General features: G+C 46.6%; 1 protein-coding gene across 1 annotated transcript in view; it reads left to right on the top strand.

Annotated features, from left to right (window-relative positions):
• Positions 1 to 22,005, top strand: part of EPSTI1 (epithelial stromal interaction 1) — a gene marked incomplete at its 3' end in the record, with an annotated part of 197,043 nt that overhangs the window by 17,134 nt on the left and 157,904 nt on the right. Inside the window, exon 2 of the mRNA XM_082248135.1 lies at positions 17,977 to 18,035. Coding sequence (XP_082104261.1) covers positions 17,977 to 18,035 — 59 coding nt within the window. The remainder of the gene's footprint in view (positions 1 to 17,976; positions 18,036 to 22,005) is intronic.

Genomic DNA, 22,005 nt, shown 5'->3' with positions numbered 1-22,005 from the left:
CCTCTGCCGAGCGGCCATGTTTGTGTAGCCTTGTAGAGTCTTCATAGGGGCGGTCAGTCTTGCATCACTTCCTTTACCTCTGGGACAGCGATCGGTGCAGCAGCCTGTGTGAGCTCTCCAGGTTTTATATCTCCTTTTTTCCTGTATTCCTTGCCCAGTTTCTTGTCCCTGTGGGGGTCAGTGTGTTCTGTGGGTGCGGTGGGCAGCGCTCGCCGCGATCTTAAAGGGGCAGTACCCTTTATTAATTATTTTGCTGGGGCATGGATTCTCAGGATTGCAAGTTTCCTCCCACCCTGGTGGGGGGCCAAGGGGCTGCTGCTTCCCCCGAGGGGGCTGATCTGGCCACTATTGTGGCTAACTTAGCTGCTCAGGTGCAGATGCTGGTGGCTGATCGATCCACTAAACGGCCCAGGGTGTCAATTTCCTCTGATTCAGAGGGCGATGGGGCTGCTATGGCTGGAGTGCCCTTCTCAGGGTCTCACTCATCCCTGGACCTTGTGGGGTCTGACGGGGAGGCTGAGGTGGAAGGGGTTGATAGTTCTCCCCCTGGCTCGTCTGAAGAGCTTGCACTCATGGATGAGTTAGTTGCTTCTATCAAGCAAACGCTGCATTTGCAGGATGAACCATGTCCTCCTGCTTTGATGTCCTCTTATGGGACGCAGAGGAAACGCAAAACATCGCAGGTTTTTCCTTGTTCTACGGAATTTCAGCGCGCGGTTGATGAGCAATGGCGCAATTTAAAAAAGCCTTTTGCTGTGCCGAGTAGGTTCAAGCTGCGTTATCCCTTTACACCGGCTACTGATGAGCGTTGGTGTGTACTGCCTCAGGTGGATCACGCGGTGGCGATTTTGAATAAATCCACTGCGATCCCTGCTGAGGATACCCCGGTGTTCCGGGACCCGACGGACAGGAGATTGGAGTCTCTGGCCCGTCATTCTTATACGGTTGCTGGCTCTATGCTGAAGCCTATTTTTGCTTCCATTATGGCAGCCCAGGCTATTGCGGATTGGACGCAGGTGCTCAGGCGCACTCTGGTGGCTGACTCTGCCCCGCCGACAACTTTGGCCATGGTGGATCAGATTCATCAGGGTGTCATGTATTTGTGTGATGTGGACTTGGATTTAGTCCCTTTGGCTGCGCGCCTTTCTAGTGTGGCGGTGTTGAACCGTCGCCTGATATGGCTGAAATGTTGGTCGGTTGACCAATCTTCTCGCAAGACTCTGGCAAATTTGCCCTACGCGGGATCCCGCCTTTTTGGCGAATCTTTGGATACTCTGATAAAGGGTATTTCTGGGGGTAAGAGCACTCTCTTGCCCCAATCTCACAAGAATAAGTTTGTTCGTGGTAAGAAGAATGCTTCGTTTAGGCCCTCTCAGGGGTCCTTTCGTGCCTTTCGGTCGCACTATAAGGGCAAGCCCTTCAAAGGCCAAGGCTCCCAGAAGAAGCCGTGGGTGGGTAAGCAGAAGTCCAGCCAGTCCGGATCCGCTGCCCATAACAATGCGGCCTGAAGGGGCGCCCTCACCCGTTTCTGGGGTGGGGGGACGTTTGCTCGGTTTTCTTCAACCCTGGCTGGACCGCGTTCGGGACAGGTGGGTTCAGGAAATCGTTCGATCTGGATACAAGATCGAGTTTCTCTCTCGGCCGGCGGGCAGATTTTTCCCCTCAAACCTTCAGCTGCCTCCGGAGCGCTTGCAGGATCTGCACCTAGCGGTGCGGGACCTGCGGGCCCAGGGAGTGGTGGTTCCGGTGCCTCATCGGGACAGATTTCGGGGGTTCTATTCCAATCTGTTCACTGTGCCCAGAAAGGAGGGCAAGGTACGTCCGATTCTGGACTTGAAAGCTCTGAACCGCTTTGTGCGGGTTCGCAAGTTTCGCATGGAATCCCTGCGCTCGGTGGTGGCTGCCCTGGTTCCGGGGGAATTCATGGCCTCCATCGACTTGAAGGATGCATACCTTCACATTCCCATTTTCGAGGGTCACCAGAGGTACCTTCGATTCGCCATTGCAGAGGATCATTACCAATTCGTGGCATTACCCTTTGGTCTCGCCTCGGCTCCGCAGGTTTTCACCAAGGTGCTGGCCTTACTGAGGGCCCAGGGCATTTCTGTCCTGGGGTATCTGGACGATATCCTGATTCGGTCCGCGACCAGTCAGGGCCTGGTGAACGACCTGTCCATCACGATGCGGACTCTGCAGGAATTCGGCTGGACGATAAATTTTCAAACATCGACGTTGTGTCCGTCGGTTCGTCTTCCCTACCTGGGGATGATTCTGGACTCTGTTCAGGCGAAGGTCTTCCTGCCGGAAGACAAGCTTCGGACACTTCAGTGCGAAGTCAGGTCCCTCAGGGACAATCAGTGCTTGTCCCTCTGGACGTGTATGAGGTGTCTGGGGTTGATGGTTTCGGCCTTCGAGGCGATTCCCTTCGCCCAGTTTCACACACGGGAGCTTCAGGCGGAGGTCCTGGCCAAGTGGGACGGGCGTCCGCAGTCTCTGGATCTGCGACTGTCGTTGAGCCATCTCACCCGAAGGGGTCTTTTGTGGTGGCTCCAGTTCCCAGCGGTGTCGGGGGGCAAGTCCTTTCGTCCTTGGTCGTGGACGGTGATCACCACGGATGCCAGCCTTTCGGGCTGGGGTGGTGTTCTGGGCGTTCTGTCCGCCCAGGGAACTTGGGCGGACAGAAGAATCCTCCCTTCCGATCAACATTCTGGAATTGCGAACGATAAATCTCTGTCTTCTGCGTTGGACGGACAGGCTTCAGGGCCATCCAGTTCGGGTGCAGACGGACAATGCCACAGCGGTGGCCTACATCAACCACCAAGGGGGCACCAGGAGTGCCCGGGCGGCTCGGGAAGTAGCCGACATTCTGTCTTGGGCCGAGACGCACGTCCCGGCGATCTCTGCTGTTCACATTCCGGGGGTGGAAAACTGGCAGGCGGATTATCTGAGCCGCCAGACCCTGGACCAGGGAGAATGGTCCCTTCACCCAGATGTCTTCCAGATGTTGTGCGCGAAGTGGGGGTCCCCAGATGTGGACCTGTTCGCGTCTCGTCTAAACAACAAGGTGAAAAGGTTCGTGGCAAGGACGCGCGATCCTTAGAACTCAAGATTTTTTTGTGACACTTTACACATAACAAAAAAATTATCTTTATACACTTTTACTTTTTATTTTTTATGATAATTATCACTATTTTCATTTTTAAAGTCACCTTTATAAAGCTTTCCACACATATTCTTCTTTTTATCTATATTAGATATATACATATCAGATATGATGTATGATAAAATGCATCACTAATATTGATTATGTTGTCTATTTTGGATTGCTTTTCATTCTTGATTATTTTTTACTTCAACACTTTATCATTAGAATACTTATTTATTTATATACATATGAAAATGTAAAATGTTTTTTGCACAAGTGTGTTCAAGTTTGTATTTGCTGGGGTCATTCTGCCTGTGCAATCCGGCCATGGATTCCCAACAGCTGACCGATGGGAGGAACAACTAGTCTGATGACTTTAATTGTTGCCAGCTGCATGTATGGGGGGTATATATGGCCTGTGCACATCCAGAATGAATTTGGTGATGAATAAGCGACATATCCAGTCGTGAAACGCGTCCACCTATTGTCCTGCAATCACAGTATGTACCTGTACCTGCCATTTGGTTGATGTGGAATAAAGATACTCCTCTACTTGAAAATCCATCAGAAGTGCGGTCATTCTTTCTTGTCTGAAGCTATCCTGGATTGCGGATCCGACCGGCACCTGATCCTAGCCTCACCTGGAGCGGTCTACCCTGTTTGGATTTTGCTTGCAGACGGACAATGCCACAGCGGTGGCCTACATCAACCACCAAGGGGGCACCAGGAGTGCCCGGGCGGCTCGGGAAGTAGCCGACATTCTGTCTTGGGCCGAGACGCACGTCCCGGCGATCTCTGCTGTTCACATTCCGGGGGTGGAAAACTGGCAGGCGGATTATCTGAGCCGCCAGACCCTGGACCAGGGAGAATGGTCCCTTCACCCAGATGTCTTCCAGATGTTGTGCGCGAAGTGGGGGTCCCCAGATGTGGACCTGTTCGCGTCTCGTCTAAACAACAAGGTGAAAAGGTTCGTGGCAAGGACGCGCGATCCTCGGGCAGACGCCTCGGACGCGTTAGTGACGCCCTGGCATCAGTATCGCCTGATGTATGTCTTTCCACCGATTCAGCTGCTGTCCAGGTTCCTTCGCAGGTTGGCCTCGGAACCGAAAACGGTGATTCTGGTGGCACCAGACTGGCCTCGCCGGTCTTGGTACGCGGACCTCGTGAATCTGGCGGTAGACGCTCCGTGGCGTCTGCCACTTCGGGAAGATCTCCTGTCTCAAGGGCCGATATTCCATCCTGCTTTACAGTCGCTGGCTTTAACGGCCTGGCTGTTGAAAGCCAGGTCCTGAAGGATAGGGGTCTTTCCCCCGAGGTCATTCCCACTTTGATCAAGGCTAGGAAAGCCTCTTCGGGGAAGATTTACTACCGTACTTGGAAAGCATACTTTGCCTGGTGTGAGTCCAGGGGGTATTCCCCTCGCTCATACTCGGTGTCGAGAGTGTTGGCTTTCCTTCAAACGGGCGTGGACCAGCGTTTGGCGCTGGCCACGATTAAGGGTCAGATTTCTGCGCTGGCCGTTCTCTTTCAACTCCCTGTGGCGTCTAACTCTTTGGTTAGCACCTTTGTTCAAGGGGTGCGACATTTGGTCCCTCCTAGGAGGGAGCCTTTGCCTCCATGGGATTTGAACCTTGTTCTGTCCGTGTTGCAACACGCTCCTTTTGAAAATATCAGGGAGATCTCGTTGTCTTTGCTGTCCAAGAAGGTTGCCTTCTTAGTGGCGATCACTTCGGCTCGCAGGGTGTCGGAGCTGGCGGCCTTGTCCTGCAAATTTTCGTATTTGGTGATTCACTTGGATAAGGTGGTCTTGCGACCTAACCCGTCTTTTCTTCCGAAGAGGATCTCGGAATTTCACCTCAATGAGGATATTGTTCTGCCTTCGCTTTGCGCGAAGCCTAAGCATCCGAAGGAGGTGGCTTTGCATTCCTTGGATGTTGTTAGGGCGATCAGGGTTTACCTGTCATCGACAAAATCCTTTCCCAAGTCGGATTCTCTCTTTGTCCTTCCTGAGGGACCTCGGAAGGGCATGGCGGCGTCGGCTGCTACCATCGCCAAATGGATCAGACAGACCATTGTGCAAGCCTATGCTTTGAAGGGGAAGGTTCCTCCTTTTCCTGTGAAGGCGCACTCTACCAGGTCTCTGAGTACGTCTTGGGCCTATCGTCATCAGGCTTCTGTGGCCCAGGTGTGTAAGGCGGCGACTTGGTCGTCCGTTCCCACCTTCTCAAAATTTTACAAAGTGGATGTTCAGGCATCGGCAGATGCTTCTTCTGGCCGCAAAGTTCTTGGTGCGGCAGTGCCTTAGGGTCCCTTGTTTGGGTCCTTGGCTGTTGGGGTGTTTTTACCCCTAGGTTACTTGTTTTTTCCTGGGTTGTTGCTCCTGTTGAGCATGTTTTTCCTGTTGCCCAGTTGGTTCTCTTACTTTGGTAAGGTTCCTTTCTCTGATGTGGGTACTGCGTTGCTTTAGGCGCGGCTGCTTTTTTTCCCACCCCTCATGTCTACACTGCTTTGGGACGTCCCCATTAGTGACGAATATGAAGAGGCAGCGACTGTCGGAGGACGTAAGAGAAAACGGAATTTTTGTAAAATCTTACCTGTAAAATTCCTTTCTTTGAGTCCTCCGACAGTCGCCCCCCCCGCCCCTCTTTTGGGGTTTGTTTATGTACTCTACTGCTATTCTACTGAAACTGAGTTGGTGTGCAGGAAGCAGGGAGGTATTGACTGAGGGGACCACCCCCTGGGGGTGGGATATGCTAAAAGCTTTGATATTAATATATTCTGTTGCCTAGCTACTCCTACGGAGCAAAGGTCAATAACCCCATTAGTGACGAATATGAAGAGGCGGCGACTGTCGGAGGACTCAGAGAAAGGAATTTTACAGGTAAGATTTTACAAAAATTCCGTTATTTCGCTGAAGTATTGAGACTTTTAAGGTGCTAAGTAGGGTTGAGCGGACACCTAGATGTCCGTGTTCGACGGGTTCGGCCGAACTTTAAAAAAAAGTCCGGGTCCGTGTCCCGGACTTTTACCGAACTTTTCCCGGACACCGAACCCCATTGAAGTCAATGGGGACCCGAACTTTAAGGCACTAAAATGGCTCTAAAACACCAAAGGAAAGGGCTAGAGTGCTGCAAATGGCAGCAAAACGTAATTAAGAGCATGGCAAGTGCTCTGCAAACAAATGTGGATAGGGAAATAACTTAAAACAACAAAAAAAAACAGAAAAATAAAACAATGTTCTTCTTCATCTCTGAAGGACGAGGCCCATATGGAGTAGGAGGGAGGTTGAGGTGGTGGTGGATGTGGCGGTGACATAGGCGTGCGCACAGGGTGTGCTGGGTGTGCCTGGGCACACCCTAATCACCTAGGGCACATAGCATTGCCAGTGAGGAGATGGGAAAGATCTCCCTGGGACCTGCTCTGCTCTATTTCTCCTTGCCTACAGGTACATGGCCCCGATACATTACTCTCCCTGCTGGCAAACACATGCATGTGTATTTCAACTTTGGGGTGCACACCTTAATGCAATAGGCTGCGCACACCTATGGGCGGTGTAGGTGGAAGCGGCGGTGGAGGAGGACCAGGGCCGGATTAACAGCATCATGGGCTTGGTGCTGAGGATTTTGAAGGGCCTTAAGGGCCGTGCCTTGCCATGCACCCAGAGGAGGAAGGGTGCAGCCATGCATGCCTAATTCAACATGGGATGCTGTCTCTGAAGCCCATAAACACATCCATGCATCGCCAACTGTCCCTCCTTGTCCGGCCTTCACGCTGTGTGGGGAGGTTCTGAGGGTGCTGCCTGGGGAAGCGAGCATAGAAGCCAGACTTCTGTGTTTACAAGTGACAGAAGAGCGGTAACAGTGAATATGGCCAACCCGGGGCCTATATAAAAGGTAGGGGCCTGGAGCTGCAGCTCCAATAGCCCCTACATTAATCTGGCCCTGAGGAGGAGGACGAGGTAGCCAACACTGCTTCTTTTCAAAAATTTTAAATGAGGGTACACCCCAAAAGAGTGAGAAAGAGCAAAAATGGAACAATGGGTGGGTAAGGTCGGTATCCATTGCTATTCTGCATAAGGTACGGAAAAGTCCCGTGGGATCCATGCCTGGTTCATTTTAATGAACGTGAGCTTGTCCACATTGTCTCTGGACAGGCGGCTGCGCTTGTCTGTTATAACGCCCCCAGCCGTGCTAAATACCCGTTCAGATAATACACTGGCTGCAGGGCACGCCAGCACCTCCAAGGCGTAAAGGGCAAGCTCAGGCCATGTGCCCAATTTGGAGACCCAGAAGTTGAAGGGGGCAGACCCGTCATTCACTACATGTAGGCGTGTGCACACATACTGCTCCACCATGTTGGTAAAATGCTGCCTCCTGCTAAGACGTTCCATCTGAGCTGCTGGTGCTGCTGTTTGTTGTGGCGTGCTGACAAAGCTTTTCCACATTTCGGCCATGCTAACCCTGCCTTCTGAGGTGCTGGCGGTGCCCTGGTTGCGTTGGCGACCTCCTCCTCCTCCTCCTCTGCCTTGTGCTTCCACTGTGGCCCCGCTGTCAGATGGGAATGCCAGCAGCATGGCGTCTACCAGCGTGCGCTTGTACTCGCGCATCTTGCGATCGCGCTCCAGTGAGTGAATTAAGGACGGTACGTTGTCCTTGTAACGGGGATCCAGCAGCGTGGCCACCCAGTAATCAGCACAAGTTAGAATGTGGGCAACTCGGCGGTCGTTGTGGAGACACTGCAGCATGTAATCGCTCATGTGTGCCAGGCTGCCCAGAGGCAACGAAAGGCTGTCCTCTGTGGGAGGTGTATCGTCCGTGTCCTCTGTATCCCCCCAGCCACGCACCAGTGATGGCCATGAGCTGGCCTGGGTGCCACCCTGCTGTGAACATGGTTCCATCTCCTCCTCCAGCTCCTCCTCCTCCTCATCCTCCTCATCCTCCAGAACTGTGCCCCTGCTGGACAATTGCGTCCCTGGCGTTTGCGTGTGCAGGAACCCACCCTCGGAGCCCCTTGCGAATGACTGCCCTGAAAGCCTTGGAAATGTTACCTCTTCATCCTCCTCCTCCTCCTCATCCTGTGCCACATCCTCTTCCATCATCGCCCGAATTGTTTTTTCAAGGAGGCATAGAAGTGGGATAGTTAAGCTGAGAACGGCGTCATTGCCACTGGCCATGTTGGTGGAGTACTCAAAACAGCGCAACAAGGCACACAGGTCTCGCATGGAGGCCCAGTTAAATTAAATAGCGGAATAGAAAATATGATCCAAAAAAAGTGTATGTATATCACACGTACACAACCACACTGGGCCCCAATTACTATTGTTTGTACCCCTAAAAGGCTAGATGAGGAGTAGGGGGAGTATGGAACAGGCAGCACCCTCAAACCTTCAGAAGTATGAGATGAACCCCAACAACTTGGAAAGGTGGATCTCTCTCACACGTACCAACACAGACTATCCCCCAATTTAACTGATCCCCAAAGGTTTTTGATTAAATAGCGGAATAGAAAATATGATCCAAAAAAAGTGTATGTATATCACACGTACACAACCACACTAGGCCCCAATTACTATTGTTTGTACCCCTAAAAGGCTAGATGAGGAGTAGGGGGGGTATGGAACAGGCAGCACCCTCAAACCTTCAGAAGTATGAGATGAACCCCAACAACTTGGAAAGGTGGATCTCTCTCACACGTACCAACACAGACTATCCCCCAATTTAACTGATCCCCAAAGGTTTTTGATTAAATAGCGGAATAGAAAATATGATCCAAAAAAAGTGTATGTATATCACACGTACACAACCACACTAGGCCCCAATTACTATTGTTTGTACCCCTAAAAGGCTAGATGAGGAGTAGGGGGGGTATGGAACAGGCAGCACCCTCAAACCTTCAGAAGTATGAGATGAACCCCAACAACTTGGAAAGGTGGATCTCTCTCACACGTACCAACACAGACTATCCCCCAATTTAACTGATCCCCAAAGGTTTTTGATTAAATAGCGGAATAGAAAATATGATCCAAAAAAAGTGTATGTATATCACACGTACACAACCACACTGGGCCCCAATTACTATTGTTTGTACCCCTAAAAGGCTAGATGAGGAGTAGGGGGAGTATGGAACAGGCAGCACCCTCAAACCTTCAGAAGTATGAGATGAACCCCAACAACTTGGAAAGGTGGATCTCTCTCACACGTACCAACACAGACTATCCCCCAATTTAACTGATCCCCAAAGGTTTTTGATTAAATAGCGGAATAGAAAATATGATCCAAAAAAAGTGTATGTATATCACACGTACACAACCACACTAGGCCCCAATTACTATTGTTTGTACCCCTAAAAGGCTAGGAGTAGGGGGAGTATGGAACAGGCAGCACCCTCAAACCTTCAGAAGTATGAGATGAACCCCAACAACTTGGAAAGGTGGATCTCTCTCACACGTACCAACACAGACTATCCCCCAATTTAACTGATCCCCAAAGGTTTTTGATTAAATAGCGGAATAGAAAATATGATCCAAAAAAAGTGTATGTATATCACACGTACACAACCACACTAGGCCCCAATTACTATTGTTTGTACCCCTAAAAGGCTAGGAGTAGGGGGAGTATGGAACAGGCAGCACCCTCAAACCTTCAGAAGTATGAGATGAACCCCAACAACTTGGAAAGGTGGATCTCTCTCACACGTACCAACACAGACTATCCCCCAATTTAACTGATCCCCAAAGGTTTTTGATTAAATAGCGGAATAGAAAATATGATCCAAAAAAAGTGTATGTATATCACACGTACACAACCACACTAGGCCCCAATTACTATTGTTTGTACCCCTAAAAGGCTAGGAGTAGGGGGAGTATGGAACAGGCAGCACCCTCAAACCTTCAGAAGTATGAGATGAACCCCAACAACTTGGAAAGGTGGATCTCTCTCACACGTACCAACACAGACTATCCCCCAATTTAACTGATCCCCAAAGGTTTTTGATTAAATAGCGGAATAGAAAATATGATCCAAAAAAAGTGTATGTATATCACACGTACACAACCACACTAGGCCCCAATTACTATTGTTTGTACCCCTAAAAGGCTAGATGAGGAGTAGGGGGAGTATGGAACAGGCAGCACCCTCAAACCTTCAGAAGTATGAGATGAACCCCAACAACTTGGAAAGGTGGATCTCTCTCACACGTACCAACACAGACTATCCCCCAATTTAACTGATCCCCAAAGGTTTTTGATTAAATAGCGGAATAGAAAATATGATCCAAAAAAAGTGTATGTATATCACACGTACACAACCACACTAGGCCCCAATTACTATTGTTTGTACCCCTAAAAGGCTAGATGAGGAGTAGGGGGGGTATGGAACAGGCAGCACCCTCAAACCTTCAGAAGTATGAGATGAACCCCAACAACTTGGAAAGGTGGATCTCTCTCACACGTACCAACACAGACTATCCCCCAATTTAACTGATCCCCAAAGGTTTTTGATTAAATAGCGGAATAGAAAATATGATCCAAAAAAAGTGTATGTATATCACACGTACACAACCACACTAGGCCCCAATTACTATTGTTTGTACCCCTAAAAGGCTAGATGAGGAGTAGGGGGGGTATGGAACAGGCAGCACCCTCAAACCTTCAGAAGTATGAGATGAACCCCAACAACTTGGAAAGGTGGATCTCTCTCACACGTACCAACACAGACTATCCCCCAATTTAACTGATCCCCAAAGGTTTTTGATTAAATAGCGGAATAGAAAATATGATCCAAAAAAAGTGTATGTATATCACACGTACACAACCACACTAGGCCCCAATTACTATTGTTTGTACCCCTAAAAGGCTAGATGAGGAGTAGGGGGGGTATGGAACAGGCAGCACCCTCAAACCTTCAGAAGTATGAGATGAACCCCAACAACTTGGAAAGGTGGATCTCTCTCACACGTACCAACACAGACTATCCCCCAATTTAACTGATCCCCAAAGGTTTTTGATTAAATAGCGGAATAGAAAATATGATCCAAAAAAAGTGTATGTATATCACACGTACACAACCACACTAGGCCCCAATTACTATTGTTTGTACCCCTAAAAGGCTAGATGAGGAGTAGGGGGAGTATGGAACAGGCAGCACCCTCAAACCTTCAGAAGTATGAGATGAACCCCAACAACTTGGAAAGGTGGATCTCTCTCACACGTACCAACACAGACTATCCCCCAATTTAACTGATCCCCAAAGGTTTTTGATTAAATAGCGGAATAGAAAATATGATCCAAAAAAAGTGTATGTATATCACACGTACACAACCACACTAGGCCCCAATTACTATTGTTTGTACCCCTAAAAGGCTAGATGAGGAGTAGGGGGGGTATGGAACAGGCAGCACCCTCAAACCTTCAGAAGTATGAGATGAACCCCAACAACTTGGAAAGGTGGATCTCTCTCACACGTACCAACACAGACTATCCCCCAATTTAACTGATCCCCAAAGGTTTTTGATTAAATAGCGGAATAGAAAATATGATCCAAAAAAAGTGTATGTATATCACACGTACACAACCACACTAGGCCCCAATTACTATTGTTTGTACCCCTAAAAGGCTAGATGAGGAGTAGGGGGGGTATGGAACAGGCAGCACCCTCAAACCTTCAGAAGTATGAGATGAACCCCAACAACTTGGAAAGGTGGATCTCTCTCACACGTACCAACACAGACTATCCCCCAATTTAACTGATCCCCAAAGGTTTTTGATTAAATAGCGGAATAGAAAATATGATCCAAAAAAAGTGTATGTATATCACACGTACACAACCACACTAGGCCCCAATTACTATTGTTTGTACCCCTAAAAGGCTAGATGAGGAGTAGGGGGGGTATGGAACAGGCAGCACCCTCAAACCTTCAGAAGTATGAGATGAACCCCAACAACTTGGAAAGGTGGATCTCTCTCACACGTACCAACACAGACTATCCCCCAATTTAACTGATCCCCAAAGGTTTTTGATTAAATAGCGGAATAGAAAATATGATCCAAAAAAAGTGTATGTATATCACACGTACACAACCACACTAGGCCCCAATTACTATTGTTTGTACCCCTAAAAGGCTAGATGAGGAGTAGGGGGAGTATGGAACAGGCAGCACCCTCAAACCTTCAGAAGTATGAGATGAACCCCAACAACTTGGAAAGGTGGATCTCTCTCACACGTACCAACACAGACTATCCCCCAATTTAACTGATCCCCAAAGGTTTTTGATTAAATAGCGGAATAGAAAATATGATCCAAAAAAAGTGTATGTATATCACACGTACACAACCACACTGGGCCCCAATTACTATTGTTTGTACCCCTAAAAGGCTAGATGAGGAGTAGGGGGAGTATGGAACAGGCAGCACCCTCAAACCTTCAGAAGTATGAGATGAACCCCAACAACTTGGAAAGGTGGATCTCTCTCACACGTACCAACACAGACTATCCCCCAATTTAACTGATCCCCAAAGGTTTTTGATTAAATAGCGGAATAGAAAATATGATCCAAAAAAAGTGTATGTATATCACACGTACACAACCACACTAGGCCCCAATTACTATTGTTTGTACCCCTAAAAGGCTAGATGAGGAGTAGGGGGGGTATGGAACAGGCAGCACCCTCAAACCTTCAGAAGTATGAGATGAACCTCAACAACTTGGAAAGGTGGATCTCTCTCACACGTACCAACACAGACTATCCCCCAATTTAACTGATCCCCAAAGGTTTTTGATTAAATAGCGGAATAGAAAATATGATCCAAAAAAAGTGTATGTATATCACACGTACACAACCACACTAGGCCCCAATTACTATTGTTTGTACCCCTAAAAGGCTAGATGAGGAGTAGGGGGGGTATGGAACAGGCAGCACCCTCAAACCTTCAGAAGTATGAGATGAACCCCAACAACTTGGAAAGGTGGATCTCTCTCACACGTACCAACACAGACTATCCCCCAATTTAACTGATCCCCAAAGGTTTTTGATTAAATAGCGGAATAGAAAATATGATCCAAAAAAAGTGTATGTATATCACACGTACACAACCACACTAGGCCCCAATTACTATTGTTTGTACCCCTAAAAGGCTAGATGAGGAGTAGGGGGGGTATGGAACAGGCAGCACCCTCAAACCTTCAGAAGTATGAGATGAACCCCAACAACTTGGAAAGGTGGATCTCTCTCACACGTACCAACACAGACTATCCCCCAATTTAACTGATCCCCAAAGGTTTTTGATTAAATAGCGGAATAGAAAATATGATCCAAAAAAAGTGTATGTATATCACACGTACACAACCACACTAGGCCCCAATTACTATTGTTTGTACCCCTAAAAGGCTAGATGAGGAGTAGGGGGAGTATGGAACAGGCAGCACCCTCAAACCTTCAGAAGTATGAGATGAACCCCAACAACTTGGAAAGGTGGATCTCTCTCACACGTACCAACACAGACTATCCCCCAATTTAACTGATCCCCAAAGGTTTTTGATTAAATAGCGGAATAGAAAATATGATCCAAAAAAAGTGTATGTATATCACACGTACACAACCACACTGGGCCCCAATTACTATTGTTTGTACCCCTAAAAGGCTAGATGAGGAGTAGGGGGAGTATGGAACAGGCAGCACCCTCAAACCTTCAGAAGTATGAGATGAACCCCAACAACTTGGAAAGGTGGATCTCTCTCACACGTACCAACACAGACTATCCCCCAATTTAACTGATCCCCAAAGGTTTTTGATTAAATAGCGGAATAGAAAATATGATCCAAAAAAAGTGTATGTATATCACACGTACACAACCACACTAGGCCCCAATTACTATTGTTTGTACCCCTAAAAGGCTAGATGAGGAGTAGGGGGGGTATGGAACAGGCAGCACCCTCAAACCTTCAGAAGTATGAGATGAACCCCAACAACTTGGAAAGGTGGATCTCTCTCACACGTACCAACACAGACTATCCCCCAATTTAACTGATCCCCAAAGGTTTTTGATTAAATAGCGGAATAGAAAATATGATCCAAAAAAAGTGTATGTATATCACACGTACACAACCACACTAGGCCCCAATTACTATTGTTTGTACCCCTAAAAGGCTAGGAGTAGGGGGAGTATGGAACAGGCAGCACCCTCAAACCTTCAGAAGTATGAGATGAACCCCAACAACTTGGAAAGGTGGATCTCTCTCACACGTACCAACACAGACTATCCCCCAATTTAACTGATCCCCAAAGGTTTTTGATTAAATAGCGGAATAGAAAATATGATCCAAAAAAAGTGTATGTATATCACACGTACACAACCACACTAGGCCCCAATTACTATTGTTTGTACCCCTAAAAGGCTAGATGAGGAGTAGGGGGAGTATGGAACAGGCAGCACCCTCAAATCTTCAGAAGTATGAGATTGTGTTCACTGTACCCCACAAAGATTGAGTTCACTGCACCCCACAATGATTGTGTTCACTGCACCCCACAAAGATTGTGTTCACTGCACCTCACAAAGATTGTGTTCACTGTACCCCCCAAAGATTGTGTTCACTGCACCCCACAAAGATTCGGTTCACTGTACCCCACAAAGATTGTGTTCACTGCACCCTAAAAGGATGTTGTTCACTGCACCCCACAAAGATTGTGTTCACTGCACCCTAAAAGGATGTTGTTCACTGCACCCCAAAAAGATTGTGTTCACTGTACCCCCCCAAAGATTGTGTTCACTGCACCCCACAAAGATTGTGTTCACTGCACCCCAAAAAGATTGTGTTCACTGTACCCCCCAAAGATTGTGTTCACTGCACCCCAAAAAGATTGTGTTCATTGTACCCCCCAAAGATTGTGTTCACTGCACCCCACAAAGATTCTGTTCACTGTACCCCACAAAGATTGTGTTCACTGCACCCCAAAAAGATTGTGTTCACTGTACCCCCCCAAAGATTGTGTTCACTGCACCCCACAAAGATTCTGTTCACTGCACCCCACAAAGGATTTTGTTCACTGCACCCCAAAAAGATTGTGTTCACTGCACCCCAAAAAGATTTGGTTCACTGTACCCCACAAAGATTGTGTTCACTGCACCCTAAAAGGATGTTGTTCACTGCACCCCACAAAGATTGTGTTCACTGCACCCTAAAAGGATGTTGTTCACTGCACCCCAAAAAGATTGTGTTCACTGTACCCCCCCAAAGATTGTGTTCACTGCACCCCACAAAGATTGTGTTCACTGCACCCCAAAAAGATTGTGTTCACTGTACCCCCCAAAGATTGTGTTCACTGCACCCCAAAAAGATTGTGTTCACTGTACCCCCCAAAGATTGTGTTCACTGCACCCCACAAAGATTCTGTTCACTGTACCCCACAAAGATTGTGTTCACTGCACCCCAAAAAGATTGTGTTCACTGTACCCCCCCAAAGATTGTGTTCACTGCACCCCACAAAGATTCTGTTCACTGCACCCCACAAAGGATTTTGTTCACTGCACCCCAAAAAGATTGTGTTCACTGCACCCCAAAAAGGATTTTGATCACTGCACCCCAAAAAGGATGTTGTTCACTGCACCCCAAAAATGATTTTGTTCACTCCACCCCAAAAAGATTGTGTTCACTGCACCCCACAAAGATTGTGTTCACTGCACCCCAAAAAGATTGTGTTCACTGTACCCCCCAAAGATTGTGTTCACTGCACCCCACAAAGATTCTGTTCACTGTACCCCACAAAGATTGTGTTCACTGCACCCCAAAAAGATTGTGTTCACTGCACCCCAAAAAGGATGTTGTTCACTGCACCCCAAAAAGGATGTTGTTCACTCCACCCCAAAAAGATTGTGTTCACTGCACCCCACAAAGATTGTGTTCACTGCACCCCAAAAAGATTGTGTTCACTGCACCCCAAAAATGATTTTGTTCACTGCACCCCAAAAAGGATTTTGTTCACTGCACCCCAAAAAGGATGTTGTTCACTCCACCCCAAAAAGATTGTGTTCACTGCACCCCAAAAAGATTGTGTTCACTGCACCCCACAAAGGATTTTGTTCACTGCACCCCAAAAAGATTGTGTTCACTGCACCCCAAAAAGGATGTTGTTCACTGCACCCCAAAAAGGATTTTGTTCACTGCACCCCAAAAAGATTGTGTTCACTGCACCCCACAAAGGATTTTGTTCACTGCACCCCACAAAGATTGTGTTCACTGCACACCAAAAAGGATTGTGTTCACTGCACCCCAAAAAGATTTTGTTCACTGCACCCCAAAAAGATTGTGTTCACTGCAGCCCAAAAAGATTGTGTTCACTGCAGCCCAAAAAGATTGTGTTCACTGCAGCCCAAAAAGATTGTGTTCACTGCAGCCCAAAAAGATTGTGTTCACTGCAGCTCACACACAGAAAAATGGATGTGGATCACTGACACCTGCCTATCTCCAATCCCACACCACACAGCAATATCGATTGTAGTTTGTAGAACACAGTTTCCCTAAAATTCAGCAGACTCTGTCCCTAACAGGATTGAGAAGAGATCGTAGATCAGGATTGAGTGCAGATTCACCCCACCCCCCACACAGCAATATCGATTGTAGTTTGTAGAAGACACTGACCCTATAATTCAGCAGACTCTATCCCTAAAATGCCTACAACTCGCCCTGCCTAAACACTCCGACCTGTCCCTCAATTCTATCCGGACACAAATGGTTTTTTCCTGCCTATCTTTCCCTAATCAGCAGCCAGCACATTGATGTGTGCTCTGTCCCTTAGCTAAGCAGCAGAATGACGCTGCTGCGGCGGCTGCCTCGAACTTATAAAGACTTGGTCACATGCTTCAGACGGCCAATCACAGCTACTAAGACATTTGCAGGCATGGCTGGGATGGCTTAAGGCACACCAGTTAAACGATTGTTGATTGACTGTTGAAAGCCCGCCATGAAAAGAGCGCCAAAGCATGCAAAACCCGGAAATAAAACGACCGAACACGGATTTTTACCCGAACATACAGTAAAGTGTCCGTGTCCGTGTTCGGGTAAAAAAAATCCAATTATTCGGTACGAACACGAATAATACAGTCCGTGTTCGCTCAACACTAGTGCTAAGTTAACACATAAAACTATATATAATATTACAATTGTTCTTGTCAAAATTAGTGAAATGAATGATATACTATTGATTTTCTTTGTATAAATATATGGGTATTATGAAGCTAGCTATTTAGAGGCAAATGGATTCAGTTCAATATTTATTTTTTGTATAGGAAATAAATTACAATTGTAATTTTTATATGTGTTTTTTTTAAATAACTTGGCACCAAAAAAATTCCAATACTTTAGTTAAAGAATTCACTTTTCTTCGACAATATAAAATCTAGTTCTTAGATCTCCTGATTAAACTCAGATCTTCTTGACTGACATGCCAAAATTACTTTATCTATATACTGCATCTGATCCACAAAACCTAGGTGGAAAAAAAAAGAATTACAGATTGTAATTTAAAATATACTAATAAATAAATTAGTGTAGCTAGAGACAACATTTGGCCCCATTGCTGTTCCTTTATAAAGTTAAAAAAAAAAAAAAGAAAAGTCAAAAAGAAAATAGTTCCAAGAAAGAAAAAACTCTGATGTTAACTGACATAAATGTGTGTAAAAGACAATAAACTAGACAGAAAAAAAATGCTTAAATCTGAAATGTTTACCTATTTCCCTCAACTTGCTGATAGAAACTGTTTTAGTGGAAATAAAGCCTATGAGTGTGTAGAAATCTGTTTTATGTATATAATTCTATTGATTCTTTTTTATTTCATTGCAGCAATGGTAGCTATATAGTTATTCCACCGAATCAAGCAAAGAGAAACAAACTTGTGACAAGTAAGCATCTGTTTCTTTCATTCAAATTTATGTTTACCATACATTTTATTAGTACGTATAAAACTGGTGGCTGTAACTCATGTACTGTGCACCAGTGTGCATTTGTGCACATTTGATATCACTTCACACAGTGATTAACAGCAGATAATTTCAGTATGCCTGGCAGCATTCAGCTTAAAGCTGAACTCCAAGCACCGCTAAATACACAGAATAAATACACATGAGATCTTTTTTTACCTGAAAAAGATTTGTATTTCTGTCTATCCAAACCTAAGATTTGCATAGCTCTGCTCTAACAGCCCTGCCCTGTTTAGCAGAGGAGGTAGCATGATTCTTTCTCCACTGCAGTTTTGTGAAAAGGAGAAACAGCACACTGATGAGGGTATATCTTTACCACCCTACTCTCTTCCTATCAGCATGACTCTTTGCACTGCAGCAAACCTGATTGGCTGATTGTGCTGCTTTTCCTTCCCCTTCTCTCAGCTCTGCTGTATAGACTTTACATTTAAGAGACTGTTACTAAGTCAAATTCAGGTGCTTGTATTTAAAAAATAATTAGAGCAATTATTTGTGCCTTTAATACTTGCCTAGAGTTCTGCTTTTAAGAACATGCAGATTTAACGCAGCTAAATACTATAGTATTTACTGCAATGCAGTTCATGGCCTATTATAAAATGATGGCCGGGCAGGAGCACTACTATCCTTGGTGGACGTCATATGACAGGCCCAGACTGGGACAAAAAATAGGCCGGGGCATTTTAGACTGAGCAGCCAATTTTTCCAGGGACAGGGGGAATGGGGGATGGGGGATAGGCATTTGCGGGGGCGGATCCTCCATACTGTACTCTACAAGGGACACTGTGATATAAAGGGGACTGCACTCTAAATAGGCACTGTAATTATTACAGTGCCCCTAGCAATCACAGCCCCTATCACAGTGCCCCTTACAATCATGCCCCCTCCCCCCTTTTAATCTCTGCACACTGTGTAGATGTCCAGCTCCTCCCACCCCCTGCTTCCTTAAATCAAAGTCGGCAGAGCCCCCCTTACATCAGAGTCCACAGGGCCCCCTACATCAGAATCCACACAGCTCCCCTTAGAGTCTGCAGAAGTTCCACTTACAGGGAGAAGGGGAGCTCTGTTGACTCAAATGTAAAGGGGAACTCTCATGTAAGAGGTGTTCTGGGAACCAAGCTTTAAGGAGGAATGCTGTGGACTCTGGTGTAAAGAGGAACTCTGATGTAAGGGGGTCTCTGCTCACCAAAGCCCCCCCCCCCCCTTGCATCACAGTTTAAACAACAAACTGTGCAAATCAATAGTGTAAATATCTTTATTGTGATCAATCTTCAATCCAAATTCACTGCAAAAAAGCCACCGTGACCATTAAAGAATTCCACCACCAACATGTAAAGGATGGTCGATCATTATATGCTGTGGACCTTTAAATTATAAAAGGTCTCACTGAGTGAGTTCCTATTTAATAGCTGGGATCAGCATAAAACAAATGGCTCCTTAGGTCCCTTTCACATGGGTGGACTCCGGCAGTGGATCCGCTTGCTCAGTGGCAATCCGGGGGCCATGCATGATGTGCTCTTTTGGGGTACCTTTACTCTGCACAACACATTAGGCATCATACTGCAGAGTGAATGTGTGTATTGTATGATTGGACATGTATTGTTATGCAATGTATTTATGCGCTGCATCGCAGTAGAGGGTAGAATGTACCCCAATTAAGTATTTGTTTTTTGAATATTTTATTATGCAAAATAAAGTATACCTTTTCAACAGAAAAAAAAAAAGTGGGGAATCTGTCCACTAAACCCTGCTGAGCAAGTGGATGACAGGTTCGTGTCCAATCTGCTTATGCAGAGCAGACATGGACACAGCCCGCTTTGCTTTATGGGTGGTTGAATGTAAACAGACTACCTGTCTGTTTACATATGACTATCATCTGAACTGATCCACCAGATGGATGGGGAACGGATACCCATCTGTCTGTTTTTAGTGGACAGGATCAGATCGGATGTCAGCAGGTGACAACTGAGACATGTCATTGACACCCACTGCTCCATAGAGGGAAATAGAAGGTCTATTCAATCAAGTTTGGGTCTGCTTAGAGCGGAGAGTGATGACTGTGAGTCACCACTCTTCACTCTGCCCCTCCAACCCTCAGGCTGGAAAGAGGGTGGGTGCAGCTGGTTTTGGCTCTCAGCCACACACTGAAAGCTGGAGACAGCTGTTAATTATGTAACTGGGAGGATCCCAGCATTATTGTAGAAATCCTTACAGAGCCTGGAGCCGATTTGCCATGTCAGCTGACAGTAGGCAATAACCCGCTATAAGCTGACATTGGGTCACAGGAGAGCAAAAGTAAGTGCACCCTTGTGACCCACAGGTGATGTTTGACTAAAATAGCTTTGGCTCTACTTTTCTTTAACACCTTCCGCCAAGGTTATAGCACAATGCCGGCTGGGCGATGGCTCTCCAGTTCTGACTTGGGGTCATATGATGTCCAGCAGAACAAACAGCCCATGCATGCCCCGGGGGAGATTGGTAGTGTGGTGTGTCGGTCCGACACACCGCATCTCCAATCATAGTAAAGAGCCTGTGACATAGGCTCTTTACCATGTGATCAGCTGTGTCCAATCAAAGCTGATTACAGTGTTCCTAGGAAGTGCTGGTTATCTGCATTCTTCTATTTACGCTGACAGAGCAAATAAGCAGCTCTCTTGACAGGGGGGTCTACACTGATAATCAGTGCAATGATTATTAGTGCAGCCCCATCAGCGATGCCCGGCAGTGCCCATCTGTGATGCCCACCAGTGCTCACCAGTGATGCTAATTAGTGCCCAGCAGTAATGCTAATCAGTGCCCATCAGTAATGCTTGTCAGTGCCTCCTCATCAGTGCTGCCTATCAGTGCCCATCAATTCCCATCAGTGCCACCTATCAGTGCACATCAGTGCCGTCTATCAGTGCCCACCATTGCCGCCAAACAGTGCCACCTATCAGTGCCCATAAGTGCCACCTATCAGTGCCCATCAGTGCTGCATATCAGTGCCACCTATCAGTGCTGCCTATCAGTGCCCATCAGTGCTGCAAATCAGTGCTGCCTATTAATGCCCATCAGCGCTGCCTATCAGTGCCCATCAGTGCTGCATATCAATGACCATCACTACTGCTTATCAATGCCCCCTATTAGTGCCCATCAGTGCTGAATGTCACTGATGCCCATCAGTGCCGTCTTTCAGTGCCCATTGGTGTCACCAATCAGTGCCCATCAGTGCCGCTAATTAGTGCCCATTAGTGCCACCTATCTGTGCCCATCAGTGCTACCTATCAGGGCCAAGCAGTGCTTGCATATCAGTGTAGTCTACCGGTGCCCATCAATGCTACATGTTAGTGCTTCCTCGTCAGTGCTCATCAGTGCCACCTCATCATTGCCGCCTCATCAGTGAAAAACTTTTTTTTTCAAAATGTTTAGCAAAAAATAAAAAACCTAGTGGTGATTAAATACCACCAAAAGAAAGCTCTAACTGTCCAAAGAAAATGGTATAAATGTTGTTTGGATACAGCCTTGCACCACTGCGCAAATGTCTTTCAAAGTGCGACAGCGCTGAAAGCTGGCCTGGACAGGAAAGGTGTGAAAGTGCCCAGTATTGAAGTGGTTAAAGACAATGTGTTTTTCTCTCTAATGCTGCACAGCAACATTTTTATGATTACTGTTTGTATAAAATAACTGCATTTAGCAAGTTTTACCATTTTCTTTGGAGAAGACAAGATGGGAATGGGGTGGTACTATAAAAACAGAAAAATACAATTAGAATGGTCATAAAGTCAGTGCTATACTTTTATAACTTCACCCGCTTTAAAAAGTAAGCATAGTAAAGAGATAGTATATCGTAAGAACAACTTGTTCTAAATGGAATGCAGTCTTAATTATTGGGGGATGGAGGGGGCTATGTATTATT

The sequence above is a fragment of the Pelophylax lessonae genome (assembly GCF_965119305.1).
Source record: "Pelophylax lessonae genome assembly, chromosome: 2".
Lineage (NCBI taxonomy): Eukaryota > Metazoa > Chordata > Amphibia > Anura > Ranidae > Pelophylax > Pelophylax lessonae.
Note: the sequence above shows the minus strand (reverse complement) of the source record. Positions and strands in the feature narration are given on the sequence as shown.